The sequence below is a fragment of the Heloderma suspectum genome, chromosome Z (assembly GCF_057233095.1).
Source record: "Heloderma suspectum isolate Gila_16-S chromosome Z, 16-S_ref, whole genome shotgun sequence".
Lineage (NCBI taxonomy): Eukaryota > Metazoa > Chordata > Lepidosauria > Squamata > Helodermatidae > Heloderma > Heloderma suspectum.
The window spans coordinates 8,043,425-8,060,773 of NC_139476.1; the positions used below are offsets into that span (position 1 = coordinate 8,043,425).

Genomic DNA, 17,349 nt, shown 5'->3' on the forward strand with positions numbered 1-17,349 from the left:
ATGTTCCCCAGCAACTGGTGTACACAGGCTCACTGCCTCTGGTACTGGAGGTAGCAGAGAGCCATCAGGACTAGTAGCCATCAACAGCCTTTTCCTCCAGGAATTTGTCCAACCCTCTTTTAAAGCCATCCAAGCTGGTGGCCATCACTACATCCTGTGGTAGCGAATTCCATAGTGCAACGATGTGCTATGTGGAGAAGTCCTTCCTTTCTATTATGTCTCCCTTTACTCACCCTTTGTCTGTTGTACCTTTCCTCATGGAGAAGTTGCTCCTGTTTTGGTTGCCCCTTTCTACACCTTTTCCAGCTCTACAATGTCCCTTTTTAGGTGACCTGCCTGATCATTTGCTGTTCTCCAGGCGTTGCTGTCTGTGGATGGGTGACTTCTGGGCCTCTGCTCTGCTCTCCCTCCTTAGGGTTCTTGATCTTTAGACTGGACCAGGACTGGACAGCCCTTCCAGTAGAGGACACCTTCAAATCAGAGAGCTGTCCCCTGTAAAGTAGGACACCTGGCCGCCCACTCCCCTCCAAACACAGCCCCAACTCAGTTCTTTACAGTGTGCTTACCACTGTTTATTACTAGGCCTCCATTCACATGACACCAATCCATGCTAGGTAAGAACCTGTCTTACCAGGTTGTGGTAAATATTACTGAGCTAATATGTCCTGTTGTCCTTCCATCAGCAGGCAAAGGTGTTTTTATTTAGGCCGGCCACTGCCAACAAAGCTAATCTGTTGCTGAAGGGGTTTTTAATTGGCTGGTGTCGCCAGGGACCATGAGTGATCCAAACACAACCCACATTTTATTTATTTTCTTTAGATCCCACCTTTCTTTTATTGTTGCATTTTTCATTGTGTTCTTTAATTTATTTATGTTATGTTTTAATTCAGACTTTTGTTATTAATCTGGATGATCCATCTGGATGTTAGCAACTTTGGGGCCAGAAAGGTGGGGGACACATTAAATAAATAACAGGTGTGGCATGTTTTGAACACTCTAGTTTCCTGGCATGTGGCAATGGCATCCATTTGATAACTAACATAATCAGGGGGATGATGCAACTCCTCTTTGAGGAAAGGTCACAGCGTTTGGGGGCTTTTTGATTCAGAAGAAAGGCAAGTAAGATGGGACATGACAGGGGTGTATAAAATTATGCATGGTGGGGAGAAAGTGGAGAGGGTGAAGTTTTCTCCCCTGTCTCATAATACTAGAACCCAGTGGGGTCATCTCATGAAGCTGAGTGGTGGGAGATTGAGGAGAGATTAAAAAAGAAGGACTTCACACACAGCGTGTGGTTAAACTGTGGAACTCACTACCACAGGATGTCGTGATGGCCACCAACTTAGATGGCTTGAAAAGGGAACGGGACACATCATGGAGGATATCAATGTCTACTGGTTATGTTGATGGCTCTCTATTATCTTCAGTGTTGGAGGCCATATGCTGGGAAACGTGAGCATGAGGTGCTACTGCATTTGTGTCTGTGTCTTCTTCTTCGGTGATGCATAAGTGGACTTCCTGTGGCCATCGGGGGCTGGTCAGTGTGAAAAACAGGATACTGGTCTAGGATACTGGTCTCATCCAGCAGGGCTCTTCTGTTCTTACATTCTTGTTAGCACATGGCGGAGTCTAGTGAGCTCTACTGCAATGCAGGAACAATCCAGATCCAGACAGAACCCACCACAGAACACGGAGCTTCCTTACTGGGTTGGTGTAAGAATTGCCAAGCTAAGGTATGTGAAGCATTCTGAACACTGTGCCAGTGCTGGTATTTATTCTTATATTTTGGCGAAGAGGGCAGACCCCAGTCCATGTGTAGACCAGAGAAACACAGCTGTCTCCAACACTAGTGCCTCCAAAGTATCCCGAAAGCTAGACCCAGGTTTCCTAGGCTTTGTTGTGTGTGTGTGGGGGGCATATAAAAGAGCCCCGGCAGGTGCACTTTGGAGATCCCCCATATACAGATCCAACTACATCAGCTATTGATTCCTGCTCTGCAAAGCTGTAACTATATTGAACTGTGATTATATTGGTGCTCTTGTAGAAAGCTTTTTTTTTTTTTTTTTTTTTTAAGGAAGTGGATTTCTTTAAGATGTACTGTTATCGGTGCTTAATTTGCAGAATGAGAGACACCGTCCCCTTTAGATGTTTTGGACTACAACTCTCATCAGCCTTAGCCAGCATAAGCAATGGGAACTGTAGTCCCTACGGTGCAGCTTTTTTTCTCCAAATTTCATGGTCAGGGTGGGGGGAGCTTTAGATGGCTTCAGTTGTAAAGCACCCAACTAACGTTTCTCTTTCCCCCACCCACTCCCATCACCATTCCATGCTTTACAACTGCTTCTGCATTCCTATAAGGTAGGGTAATCAAACAAACAATCTGCTTGCCAACCCTGATTTTTTTTTTTTAATTTGGCTTTGTGCAGTTTCACACTTAACTCACTTAAATCATAGCACCATCATAACTATAAAAATAAAATGCAGCCTGCTTCCCTGATAGTAAACACATTTACCTGGGAATAAACATACTTTTGTTGTAGAAAAGGATGGGAGAGAGAGAGAGAAAGAGAGAAATAATAATAATAAAATGAGCATCTTTAGCCATGTACATGCCCAGTCAAGTACGCCCTGACTATAAAATGTTTTTAAAATAAGAAAGGAACAAAAGATGCTGCAGTGAGCAAGAGGTGGTAGATTTAAGTGAGTTTCAAAGGTGAAATCGCACATGCTCAGACAACATTTCTTTCTTTTTTAATCAGGGTTGGCAAACAGTTTTTTGGCTTGTTTACCATATCAAGAATATAGAAGCAGTTGTAATGCATAGACTGAACGTGGGGCGGTGGGGAGAGAAGAGATATGTCATTGTGTGCTTTACAGTTGAAAACTACATATTTTAGAGGAAACGTTTTCCAAAATAAATATGCATTTTTCTATTTCACTGATGCAGAAATGGGACAGCACAGACTTATAACTGGACACAAGTAAAAGTGACGTGGTGCAAAGAGATGGATTGTCCGTCCCTACAAGTGTGCTCCTATTTTCTTATGTGAGGGCATGGAGGCCTGCAACTTAGACACAAGAAGAGTTCTGCTGGTTCAGTCCAAAGCTCTGACAAGCCTAGCATCCTGTTTCCAGCAGAGCTCAGCCAAATGCTTCTAGAGAGCCAAGAGCAGGACATGAAGAAGCAGCCCTCCCCTGTAACTCTCCTGCTGCAACTGGCAGCACTGCCTCAGAACATGGTGTTTTTGTTTAGCTACTGGCTAATAGCTGTTAATGCAGAACTCCAGGCCCAAGGACTAAATCTGGGGGTCCTAATGTGGCCCTCTGGCATTCCCCAGAAGGCCTCATCCCCTTTCCCCTCACCAACCGTCATTTAGTGGTTTTGTGCAGCTGTTTCCCCATTTTAAAAGGTTGGAATGTCTCTCCTAAGGCTTAGCTACTGGCAGTCAGAGCTTTAAGCTAGAGTATTCCGGGGGTTTTAGGCCCCATCCCTTTTGCTTTTGGTCCCATCCACCACTGGAATGTGGCCCCTGTGGGCTTTTCTGACATGGAAATGGTTCAGGTTGAAAGAGGTTCCTCATGCCTGCTCCAAGAGATCTGTCCTTCATAGTATCATAGTAGAGTTGGAAGGGGCCCATAAGACCATTGAGTCCAACCCCCTGCTCAGTGCAGGAATCCAAGTCAGAGCCTCCCTGACAGGTGGCTGTCCAGCCTCGTCTTGGAACGCACCCAGTTTGGGAGAGCCCACTGCCTCCCCAGATAATGGGTTCCATTGTTGTACTGCTCTAACAGTCAGGAAGTTTCTCCTGATGTTCAGCTGGAATCTGGCTTCCGGCTGAACATTACGGAGGGAAAGACAGAACAGCTGCACAATACCTCCTGATCAGTAGCAGATTTCAACCACATAGAATCATAGAATAGTAGGGTTGGCAGGGGCCTACAAGACCCTCGAGTCCAACCCCCTGCTCAGTGCAGGAATCCAGGTCAGAGCATCCCTGACAGGTGGCTGTCCAGCCTCATCTTGAACGCCTCCAGTGTGGGAGAGCCCACCGCCTCCCCAGGTAATTGGTTCCACTGTCGTATTGCTCAACCAGTCAGGACGTTTTTCCTGATGTTCAGCCGGAATCTGGCTTCCTGTCACCTGAGCCCATTATTCCGTGTCCTGCACTCTGGGATGATCGAGAAGAGATCCTGGCCTTCCTCTCTGGGACAACCTTTCAAGGACTTGAAGAGCGCTATCCTATCTCCCCTCAGTCTTCTCTTCTCAAGGCTAAACATGCCCAGTTCTTTCAGTCTCTCCTCGTAGGGCTTTGTTTCCAGTCCCCTGATCATCTTTGTTGCCCTCCTCTGAACCCTCTCCAGCTTGTCTGCGTCCTTTTTAAAATGTGGTGCCCAGAACTGGACACAGGACTCCAGGTGAGGCCTAAGCAGTGCTGAGTAGAGGGGAACTAGTACTTCCCAGGATTTGGAAGCTACGCTTCTATTAGACTGGGAAAATAAAACATGAATCCCCCCCCTTTGGAGGTCGGGCAGGTGACAACATTGTAGTGCTTCCAGTGCTTCATTTTATTTATTTATTTATTCATTCATTCATTCATTCATTCATTATTTCATTTCATTTCATTTCTATACCGCCCAATAGCCGAAGCTCTCTGGGTGGTTCACAAAAATTAAATGAATGTCTTCATGAAGACATCTTTATTTCAGGAGGCCTTCCTTGAGCGACCAGCCACGGTTGATCAAAACTTGGCTTGTCAGAACTCGGTTCTTTTTAAAAAAAAAATTAATTATTTTAACCTGGTGTTTTTATTCTTTTATCCTGTCTGCTGATTACCACTCTGAGATCTTTGGATGTGGAGCGGTATACAAATACTGTAAGTAAGTAAGTAAGTAAGTAAGTAAATAAATAAATAAATAAATGTATACCTATTTATTATGTCGCCTTTCAGGATACAAATCTTATCAAGGAGCCATAAAAGTAACATAAAGTTAATACATAAAAATAATATCACAATAAACAACATCAGCGTAGCAAAAACACATACCCAGCAAGATCCTTCCCACAGAGCTGTTGATGGTAGATGGTCTTGGTGGGACGGGGGGTGAGTGGGGAGTCCAACAGGGGCAGGCCCTGAGTTCTTCTTTGCCGGCCCCCTTCCCAGTAGACAGAACAAGAGCAGATGGACCAGAGGTCTGACTTGGTACAAGGCAGCTTCCTGTTTAGATCAGCTCTTTATTCAGAAGTTGAAACAAGAGGACTGGAACCTTGCTTTGTCTGTAGGAGAAGGGGCATAGCTCACTGCTGGAACACCTGTTTAGAATGCAGAATGCACTCAGCTTAAAGGGCCTCTCTTTGCCTGCAGGGCCAGCATCAGGCATATCTGGACAACTTGCCCGGACCCACGCCCAGCCGGAGCTCCGCTGCCAACCCTTTGAACCCTCCCCCAACCCCTGGTGTCACTGCCTGGTCCCTTGGCCTTTGAAGCATGCCAGAGTGAGGAGATGGAGCAGGGTCCTCTGCTTTCCTTGTGCTTTCCCTCTGCAGCTGAGTGGATCATGGCCAGGGAGAGAGGGCAGGTGGTGATAGACACAAGGTGGGGCTTAGTCAGGGACAGAGGCCAAGGAAGGCACCTTGCCTGAAGGAACCTAAGCACCTGGATCTGGCATTGTTTGCCTGAGTTCTTGGGAAGCTGCTGCTGCTGTTGTTGTTATTATTATTATTTTCATTTATTACATATCTGTGCCACCAAATAGCCAAAGCCCTCCGAGCAGTTTACAGAGATCACAACCCTCAAAATAAATAGAATATAAAACCAGTTACGTACAAAAATAGAATGATTTTAAACAATAAATCCCAGGGCCTGTTAAAGACTTATCATATGCTGTCACAGGCCTGGGAATAAAGAAAAGTCTTACCCTGGCACTGAAAAGAAGGCCTTATTATTTATCGTTTAAATGTCTTAGACACCTCTCTCAGGGGAAAAAAAAAAAAAAAACCCTCAAGGTGTCTTGCAGCAAAAATTAAAACATTCAAATATTTAAAACCATTTAAAAGAGATAAAAACAATTAACAGTAAAATACCACGACCCAATAAAACAACCAAATTAAGAAGCCCGTCATATGCCATCAAATGCCTGAGAGCAGAGGAAAGTCTTAAGCTGGTGCTGAAAATATGACAGTCTTGGCACAGACGGATCTCACTGGGGAAAGCATTCCTCAACGTGGGGGGGGCACCACTGAAAAGGCCCTGTCCCTTTTTATTAAGATCTGAAACTCCCTCAGAGGAGACACTCAGAGAAGGACCTTAGACGTTGATTGTAGTGTATGGGCACTATAGCTACTAAGCAGTCAGAAGTGAAAATATGACAGTCTTGGCACAGACGGATCTCACTGGGGAAAGCATTCCTCAACGTGGGGGGGGCACCACTGAAAAGGCCCTGTCCCTTTTTATTAAGATCTGAAACTCCCTCAGAGGAGACACTCAGAGAAGGACCTTAGACGTTGATTGTAGTGTATGGGCACTATAGCTACTAAGCAGTCAGAAGTGAAAATATGACAGTCTTGGCACAGACGGATCTCACTGGGGAAAGCATTCCTCAACGTGGGGGGGGCACCACTGAAAAGGCCCTGTCCCTTTTTATTAAGATCTGAAACTCCCTCAGAGGAGACACTCAGAGAAGGACCTTAGACGTTGATTGTAGTGTATGGGCACTATAGCTACTAAGCAGTCAGAAGTGAAAATATGACAGTCTTGGCACAGACGGATCTCACTGGGGAAAGCATTCCTCAACGTGGGGGGGGCACCACTGAAAAGGCCCTGTCCCTTTTTATTAAGATCTGAAACTCCCTCAGAGGAGACACTCAGAGAAGGACCTTAGACGTTGATTGTAGTGTATGGGCACTATAGCTACTAAGCAGTCAGAAGTGAAAATATGACAGTCTTGGCACAGACAGATCTCACTGGGGAAAGCATTCCTCAACGTGGGGGGGGGCACCACTGAAAAGGCCCTGTCCCTTTTTATTAAGATCTGAAACTCCCTCAGAGGAGACACTCAGAGAAGGACCTTAGACGTTGATTGTAGTGTATGGGCACTATAGCTACTAAGCAGTCAGAAGTGAAAATATTAGTGCTCTGCCAAAAATTTCTCCCACATTTTTTTTTCAATTGCTTTCGAAAAAAAATTCAAAGGAGAAGAAATTTCAGGGAAATTCTCACGGGTTGGGTTTGGGGTTCTTGTGCTCCCTTTACTTATGAGGTGGCTGAGGAGTGTGTGTGAGTGTCCTGTCTATCACTGAACAATAATCTCTGTGTCAGCCTTTAGCTTCCTCCGCTCCCCACACTTCAATGAAAGCCAAGATGAGGAAGACGTCAGGAGGCGATTCCTCGCATGGGGCTCTTTCAGTTCAGGAAGGGCAGGTGGCCTGGGAGGCTGCAGAGCAACGGAAAGACGTGTAAAAGAAAGAGAAAATGCACACTGCCCCCTCGGCCACCTCGCAGTGATTAGGTCAGCTCAAAAACCAAACGAAATTCAAAATTCTGCCTCAGAAAAGTGGAAGCCTCAACACAGTTGATGCTGTTGCCACTTGCAGGAGCCGTGCAAGAAACCAAAAACCCTGAGGAGAAAAGGAAGAACCTGTGCTGCTACAACCCCTGCCAATAGGGAGCCCTCTCTGTGAGAAACTGTTGGAGAATTTCTCCTCCCCTAGGAGAAACTCAGTGAAATTGTCACCCCAATTTCTCTGCCCACAAATAGGCTGGAGAATTTTGAGAGGCCATTTGCGCACAGCTCTAGAAAGTATAATACCGAGCTAGAAAATCCTGCATTTAAAATGGGGCTTTCTGCTTCCGTTTTATATGCAGGATCACAACAATTCCCTTTTTCATGTGCTTAGTTTTCCCCCTCCCTTTCCCCCCTCCTCCTCCCCGTATCTGAGTCTTCCATTCTCTTTCATTGATCTCGCTCCTCTTCTTGCTGCGTTCACTCTTTTCACGGAGGAAACTGAAGCGGAACACAACGGGGTAATTTGACAGCTCATGATCCGCGATCTGTTTAAAAACGGAACAAAGGGCATTCAGTGCAGGAGATGCCCTGGAGGGTCACGGCGTCACGTAAAGAGCCCGCAAATTTCCATGAAGGAGCAATCTAAATCGCAGGATAAAAGCTCCATGTGAAGAAAGCCTATATGACGATATACAGTCAGAACCATCTCAGCTACATCCATGTGGCCATCCTGACTATGCCACATGCATCAAGCTGGCTCAACATGCGCCTTGTGCTGGGTTTGTTTGGTGTTTTTTTTTGTTTACTCATGGAATCCATGTACTCAGAAACGTTTTGTGTGATGGGAAGCTGGAGGAGGGGTGGAGGGAAGAAGCGGGAAATTAAAAATTTTTGACTATGGCAAATGCTTTGAACCAAGTTTTAATTTGCAAATCTGTGTCTTTTGTTTTGGGTTTTTTTTTCTTTCCTAAATTTCCTTTAAAATGTTGGTATTTTTTTTAAAGAAAATATTACTGTTATGTGCCAAAAAGGTTTATTTTTGTTTGTTTTCCTTGCAAGCATCTGATGGTCATAGGGTAGGTTTTTCATTCATCTGCTGGGGTTTCAATCGAGATACACAAATTTCACCCAGTCTCTACAATCTTATACATGCTTACCTGGAAGTAAGCCCCATTAAACTTAATGGGGACTACTTCTGAGTAGTCATGCATAGGATTGCACTGTAAATCAATTAAAATTAAATCTTGTATTAAAGAAGAATGAAACTTGGAGACAGGGAATCATTTTAAAGATCATTTGAAGTCATTTGAAGAAGCTTTCTGTGGTGCACACACCAGTTTCTTTTATCCCAACTGTTGCTTCTAGTCAAACAGGTTCACAGGTTTTTGAAGTAATGCAAAAACCTACTGAACCTGTTGAGCGGAGCTGAACAGGGGGCAAGTGTATACTCTGCAAGAAGCATCCCTCCCTCCTTCAAAACACTTTTAACTTTTCTGGTTGTGGGGGGGAATACTAAGATTGAACAGAATGTTTTTTGTAGATAATTTCCAGCTTGAAAGGGGGGGGGTAGTTTTGAAGGGGGCGAACGATGAAACCATGCCTAGTGTACCTTTTTACACCATCTGTGTTCCTGCTTCCTGGTGCTTCTCCTGTTAGCTGGCTGTGCACCATTTTCCTTAAGACCCAGAAGAATGGGGCTGTGTTTGGGGAGGAGCCCTCTGGTTAATTTCCAAATCATGCGATGTGACAAGCAACCTGGGGTCCTCCAGATGTTTTGGATAACAGCTCACATAATTCCTGACCATCAGCCATACTGGCTTGGGCTGATGGGAATTGTAATCCAAAATATATGCAGAGTACCAAACTTGGAAGGTTATTTGGGATTTATGGATAAAAGAAAAGTAACTGCTAAGCAACATGACTGCAATCGGTCAGGCTTCATGCTCCCCCACCCTGCCCCACAACTTTGCTGCTTGTGAATGGGACAGTGCTCTTTTGGGAACAGACACCTCGACCTCAGCTCATCCATAAAATATTGTCCCCATTCTAAATTTTACAGATCTGAGTAGTAATGAGAAGGCAATTCTGCTCCCCGCCAGTATATATTTTTTCTTCAGGAAGCATTATGACTGTTCCAAAAGAAAAAAAAAGCCAAAATCTGGCATAATACCTTTACTAGGCCCACCCAGTAGTCACAAACCACTGTGCAGGGGCTGGACGTCTTCAGAATTCTTCCTTAGGCAAGATGGCCTAATGCAGAGCAAAAAGCAAACAAGAAGGGAGAGGAAAAACGTGGCTGGAGTTAAAGCTACAGGCCTGGTTCGCATGATTGCAACTGGAAAATAAGCCCGTCGTAATTACCCTTGGAAGCACAGCTTGTTATGTCGTGCAAACCTAGCCCTTGTCACCTACAGCAACAAGCCACCAAGACCCCATGGGCTGTTGTAGGGTTCTGGCTGGCTTGTTACCCATGGCAACAAGCCACCCTGGCTGGGTTTTCACGACACGGCAAGCCGCACTGCTGAGGATAATTGTGATAATGCTCCCTGCATGCAACCGGCTTGCGCAGGGTGGTTAACAAGCCACCGTGGCTTTTTAACCTCTATGCCATTGTGTGAACCAGGTCATGACATCTGCAGTTGGTTACATTTGGCTAAGGTGGAAAGTGGGATGGGGTGACAGACATCTAGCTCACATGCCAGGACCAGGTACTGAGATGGTTTCAACATACACTTGGGACACTCCCAAGGATTGCTGGGAAGAAGGAACAAACAATGGCAGATTTCCCCATTTTTGAATGTAGAAATTGCAGCTGTTTACTCAGAACCATTCTGCAGTCCTTCCAACTCTCCATCTTAAGGCTGTGTCCCAGGGGAGGGCAACTTGTGGCCTGCCAGATGCTTTGGCCTACAACTCCCATCAGCCCTAACCAGCATGGCCAATGGAAAGGGATGGTGGGAGTTGTAGGCCAAAGCATCTGGAGGACAAGTTCCTCCCTGCTGCTGTAGTGCACAGGTATTACACTAAATATGGATTTTAGCATTCTTATTTTGGCCAATGCAGCTACGCTTGCTTTCCATTATGACTGTGTCAGCTGAATATATGATTTATAATTTAATGTCTTTAAAATATTAATTGTTATCTGACAGTGTAGCCAATTAGGGAGGAAGTGATTTCTGGATGCAATGAAGCTCAGACAAAAAAACCATGAACGGATAATGGTAAACGAATATAGGATTAAGGAGAGAGATTCTGAGCAGCTCAGGTTTCATGTAAGAAAAAACAGGGTTTTAGCCCCTGCGAATGTGAAAACACATGGGTTGAAATTCCTACTGAAGCTGGGGCAGGGGAAGTGATAAGATGTATAGGGGACAGTGTAGGACATGAATGTCCTACATAACTCCCAAGGAGTAGCAGAAGAAGAATACTTTAGACAAATATATGCACATTTGTATCATATATACAGGATGTAGAAATCAGGTTATCTTGGTGAAGACAGATATATTTTTCTAGAAAAGGAATACAGGACAGTCCTAATAAAGGGCCATAGAAGTGAAAGCAGTGGCATATTCCCACTGGGTTCTCTTGTCTGGGGCAGGAGGAGGCACAGCAGCTTTCCTACTTGTTGTGCGGGGAGAAAAGTTGGAAGCAGCCTTGATTTGCATGAGCTTGATAGCTGTCTTCTTCTCTTGTTCTTTTTTCTTCTTTAAAAATGTATAGCATGCAAACGTAAAGAGCAGGAGCAGCAGAAGGACAGGAACCTGCAACCCAAGAAACAGCGCCTGGTCTTCACGGACCTCCAGCGCCGCACCCTGATTGCCATCTTCAAAGAGAACAAGCGCCCTTCAAAGGAGATGCAAATGACCATTTCGCAGCAGCTGGGCCTGGAGCTCAACACCGTCAGCAACTTCTTCATGAATGCTCGCCGGCGGTGCATGAACCGCTGGCAGGAAGAGCCAGGGACCAACCCCGGAGTCCCTTCCTCATCCACAAGCACTTTTTCCAAAGCATGATCTATCAGCTACCCCCACATCCCCTTCAACTCCACATAGCAAAGAGCTCATTCCCTTCTCCATGCGTTCACTCCCCCCTCCCGCACACGCACGCACACACACACGCACACGCACATACACGCACATCAAGCAACAACAAGTCATACACACCTCACAGTGGATGCTTCTGGGAAAACGCAGACCCGCTGTATCCCATAGCAATCATCCAGCTTTGACCTCCATTTAAAGCTCACAACAGGTTTCCTCACCCCATCTCATTAGCACCCCAAAAATCTTTGGTTTAGCTGACAGAGGTGTCCTTCCTTCCATAAAATTCCAGTCCAGAGAGTGTTATATTGTTCTGTTGGCTGAGAGGATGGGGGGCACATAAGTAACAGTTTTAATTGTAGATGTTTTCAAGGAAGCATGTTTTGAAATTATCGTTATGGGAATGAACATCTTATGACAGATGACCAGTGAGTGTCTTTGCCATCTAAGGTGCAAGAATATGGTGCATACCTTAAAAACAGTCCAGCACTGAAACATTGCAGGGAGGGCAATAAACCGATTAAACTGGTACCGCTCACCGAGATGCAATTCTATCAGCATCTCCCCCAATCTTGCTTCCTTCATCCCAGCTCCATTCATTTTCCCCACTGTGCTTATATTGACACCAGAGAGACACAAGTGCATAATGCATAGTGTCTTGCATTCTGGGACACATCTCAGGCCCCAAATATCCAGTCACCTACCCACCCACCCATTTCAAACAAGGGCCATTACCACGAAGCCAATAATAATCTCTTTCATTGTGGAAAAAGGCATGTGACAGGGTCACATGGGAATAATTCGCCATTTGTTTGGAGTCAAGCAGTTGTTGGTGACTAGTGGTGTCAAGAGCCCACGGTAGTATGTTTGGATGCAATTTAGGGCTGCTTCTCAGTTTGCAAATCAAGGATACCCAGGGGGTCAAAGAGGGCTTTAAAAACCAATCTTGTCTACAGCATTCATAGTACCAACAGGGGAGAGGCATGGAAATCCATTCCAGAAAGCATCCTCAGAACATCATCCTGCTGTCTTCATGCACATCTCCTCAATATCCTTTTTCATATCCTGTTCTTGATGGCTCCACTAACGGAAGACTTCACTCTCCAGGCAATCCCCATCAAAACCTACTGGAAGTTTTGCCAACATGGTCTGAATTTACCAAATGCAACCCAAGAGAAGACCACTTGTTCTTTGATTATTCCTCTCAAAGGAATTCCTAGCCAAAGCGTGGATTGGGGGAGCAGAAACTCTTATGAAAGATAACCCTGTCTTCTTCCCCTGGAATCAGTAGTGGGGGAATCCAAAGCTAAGTTGCACTGTGTCAGCTAGAGATAATGCGGGTCACAAAGCACATTTTAGGTACATAAATCGGGTATTAAAAAAAAAAAAGCTTTAAAGAAACCAAAGGAAAGAAGAGTAGGAGCTGAGCTTTCTTTCCCAAACACTAGATCGGCAGCTGATCTTCCATTTGACCTTGGTTTCATTCCAAAGGCCAGCCCCAGACTGGATTGATTCTGTCCATCTCCTCCCAGAATACCCACTAACTCCACTTTCTGCATCCTTTCCTTGTCTGTGTTACCAACAAGGTGGGGGGAGGGGGGAGAAGAGAAGGTAAATATGATAAAGATCAGATTGGGAAAGTTGGGTTGGGGGGGCAGAATTATGAATCTGATTGCAAAATAGATATACAGATATATTTAAGTACAGATCGACATTGAGCGTGGGAGGGGGAAGAGCGAAAGAAAATGCAACCCATCCCCCAGCTCCCAAATCCTGGAACTCTACAAAAAGCTCAAAAGGATCTCTGGCAACGTACGAAAGATAACCGACTATTTTTTGTGTGTGTGCCAATTAACAGCCTGCCTTAAAAATACAAAATGGATACACGATGGTACTCCTCTTTGGCTCTGGAAGGAGCATTTACTTTGATAATGACTGGAGCCATGAATCATGAAGGATAGCAAGGCAAAAATGACACGGTCAATCAGACAAGAAATGCTACTATGAGTCAAGCCTCCCGTGTCTGGCTGGCAAGTTTTAGCCTCTCCTTTGCCGCTGGGAGGGACGGAGGAAAGGAAGTTGAGAAGGCGCCAGGTGAGAGGATCTCAGCCTCACCACCTCGCTGGTAAACATGGGATTCTTTGTGTGTATGTGTGTGTTGTTGTGTTGTTGTTTTTTAATGGGACAATATCAAATTGATGCGGGTAACAGAACACCATCTTTACGCAATGGTTTCTTGCGTTCACTTTACGTGGAAGACAACGCGTTAAGCGACTGTTAGGCACCTTCTAGAATGAAAAAAAGGGAAAGAATTACCATCGAATAATTATTATTTAAGTGGAAAGGAGGAAGGAAAAAAATGAAACGACTCTATGAATATTTCCTAACTTTGAAAAAGGTTACGTCCCAATCTAGGCTATTGGGTGAGGCCATCAGGGTGTGTGGGATGTAATGGGGGAGATGGCTGGACCAACCAAAGACAACAGAGAAAACTGAGCTGGAAGAGGGAATGTAGCAAATGCCAAGGTATGTTTTGCCAAAAAAGGGAGAGAGGATAAAAAGGGAGGAAAACCCTAAAGCCCAAGTCTTCTCTCCCGCCACCAGTGTCCATCTCCCACAAGTGTCCCCCTACCCCGCCGTGTCTTCTTGTCGTGTCCGTGATGTGTCGATGCTAACCAACAATGGAGGAGGACGATGGTGGATTCCCATACCTGATTTTGTGAAGTATTTAAGGGCTGAGAAGCCACCAAAAAAAAAGAAAAAAGAAAAGAAAAAGAAGGGGCCTGATCTTGGCTGAAAGAACACCACGAGGAAAAGAAAGGGATAGTTCTAATGACTACTGGCCCCGAACGTGCAAAGACATTTGTAGTGAGAACCAGAAAATATAGGCTACCTCACTTGAGTTTTCGATTTTTGTGATTTGAGAATCACATCTGATACCAAAGATTTTGTTCCCCTTGCCTGGTTTGTGCTGGAATTTACAGCCATGCACCACCCTTCCTGTTCCCTCAGAACCACCGTAAAAGTTCATAGGTGCCCACCTTCTTCCTTCCCAAGACCTCCTGTTCTTCCCAACCCTCCCGAGAGAGCGAGAGAGCGCGCGAGAGAGAACATGATTGTTAGAGTGATAGATGAGTGCCTTTTTCTTGTACCAAAGGTGTAAATCATTTCTTTCCACTTTTTTGTCCTATAAATTCACATAATATTACCTCAGTTCTCTTAATCAGATGGATTCTGGTGACTCTCATAGCCTTTGGGTGATGGGACAGAAAGTAGCTTTCCCTAGCCAACCCCCTTCATCCTGGCATCCCTTCCGGGCATCCCTCCCACAGACTCATCCTGCTGCCCTCTCCCCTCCAGTGTAAAGCTTGTGCATATGCATGCTGTCATATGCCTAGAGCTACTGCATGTACCAGTCTGAGTGGACAATAGTGGGCTAGTTGGCCTGACCCAGGATACAAAATGAGTCAGGCAGTACTTCCCAGCTGTGTGGGACTCTGTGTGCATCTTGAAGGACCCAGCACCCTGAGGAATTGGTAGACTGAGGTGTGTGGCTGCAATCCAGACAAATGCACAATCAACTCAATGAAACAGGGTCATCCCATCCACCTCCCTGAGATCCTTAGGGATAGGGTGCAAATATAAGAAAAGATCAGGCTGGGTTGAAAGAGAAGGGAGGGGAGTTCACACACAAAAATGTCCCCTGTGAAAGAGGGACATGGTGGTGGGATTAGGTGACAGTGTGCTTTTTGATATAAAAAAACCCTCCCTGCCTATGGAAGAGCTGGCATGTCAGGGGAGAAGGGTTCCAGATAAGCCCTTTTCCTTGTCCAGCTAGCTTTCTATAGGCAGGAAGTGTTTTAAAAACAAAAATCAAAGGCGCATTCACACATGTGACTGTCTCCTCCAGCTTTCTGAAGCAAGAGAGGCCCAGGTCAGGCTGTAGCATGTGGCCTTTCTGAACATGTGGGTCAGCTCATCAAATGGCTCCTTCCACATCAGTGAGAATTAAATATGCAGGACTTCTTTTCCTTACACCCACTCAAGCCATATTATTACCCTATGCTCTTCTTGAGCCCCTTGTTTCTTGCAAGGACTGGGATGGGAAGGGCTACTCTCTTGCTTTCCAAATTGCAGTTCTGATTGCTTCCTAAGTCTGCTCTCTCCCCTCTGTCATGTCCAGGTTCTGGTGCAGGATGCAGCTCTGTTTCCACCTCCCCAAGGGTTTGGAGTAACCTGGTACCTCTTGAATTCTGATACCCTGGGCAGGCACCTGTACTGCCTATTGGGTTGAGCGAACTTGTGTTTTTTCCCAAACCACAGGAGACCGACCAATGTCTCCACCAAATCCCCTCTTTCCCAAGCTAAATTGCCCCTTTTTTTTGACCCAACACCCAAATAGCTTGTTGATACCAAAGATGTTCTCCACTCAGGAGGAAACCCCCCCCCCCCGCAAATCAACCACCACCCCAACCCACCTCTCTCTCCAGCACAAACCTGGCAAGTCTTTGACAATGTTCTCTGAAATACCTCAAAAATATTTAATGTATAGTTTATGTGACAAAAATAATAATAATAATTAATAATAATAATTACTTAGCTAGTTTTTGGAATTTGCAACTTGAAGCTTTATACTGTTAAATTATAATTTTGCAGAAGATGGCATGTTATTATTATGTTGACATGCTCAATGGGAGACATATTGAATGTTTGGGAAGGAAAGGAAAAACTGGCTAGTTTCATGATTTTTGTAAAAAAAAAAAGAGAGAGAAAGAGAGTGAGAAATGAAGGTTCCTTGGAGTTTACAGATTTCATATTTAAACAAGTCCTTTAAAAAAAAATCACAGATAATGCTAATACCCTTTGCTTTGGGGATGTGTTTTTTTTCTGCTGAGTCATGTCTTACGAGAGTATTTATTATATGTGTTTATGTGTTCAAATGTAATTTAAGAAGAAGAAAAAAGACAAAAAAATATGAAATGAAAATTTGGTTTATGCATGAAAAAATATACTCTTTCTTGAAGTAATGTAATAATAATTATTGGGAGGGGTGGGTTGTGGGGAGGATGGGTTTGACGTGTTGTTTGTCTGACAAGATTTCATTTCGACTTGGAGGTCTGTGCATGGGCCAATTGATTTCATGTGATCGTGGATGTTTCTTTGTCAATTCCTTTATTTATCCTCTTCCACCATCTTCTTTCCTTTGTGTATCAGTGTGTTGTTTAACAACAACAACAGGGGGTGTTGGGAAAAGCTTATCCACGAGTTGAGAGGGGACAGCAGGAAGGATGGAGGATTTGGGTTGGCTCAGACATCTTTTGGTGGTGCCTATAGCCTACCAGACAAGAGAACTGTGTCTCAGCCAAAGCCAACCTCAGTCCATATCGCCACCTCACCTTTTCGACAAACTCAACAAGTGAACAATTGGCCTCTTTATCTAGATCAGTGTGTTCACTTTTAGCATCCAATCACAAGTGTCTTTATACTGAAGGGAGAAAAGAGAGACAATCATTTGCAAAAATACAATTAACCCAGTCACTCCATTGGGAAGCCTCTCCCTCCATGACCTTTGAGACAAGGGAACTGCATGCCATAGGGTGCTGGTACGAAAGGACTTTGATCATAGTACCTTCTTTGGGGGCTGTTCATTGGGCTTTTGCACCAAAATCAAACCCAGAACATGTTTCTAGATGGTTTGGAAGGTTCTAGCCTTGGAGAGAGACTTAGATTTAGAGAGCATTTTTCTTTATTGGTTGTGGCACCTTTTCTGTCTCCAAGGGACTACAATGTTCAACGTTCTTACAGG

The 17,349-nt window shown here is 44.8% G+C and overlaps 1 protein-coding gene across 1 annotated transcript in view; it reads left to right on the forward strand.

The window, feature by feature from the left end:
- LOC146333607 (one cut domain family member 3-like) overlaps positions 1-11,516 on the forward strand; it is an 87,502-nt gene extending 75,986 nt beyond the window's left edge. Inside the window, exon 2 of the mRNA XM_084825974.1 lies at positions 11,224-11,516. Coding sequence (XP_084682100.1) covers positions 11,224-11,516 — 293 coding nt within the window. The remainder of the gene's footprint in view (positions 1-11,223) is intronic.
- Positions 11,517-17,349: the final 5,833 nt, after the last annotated feature.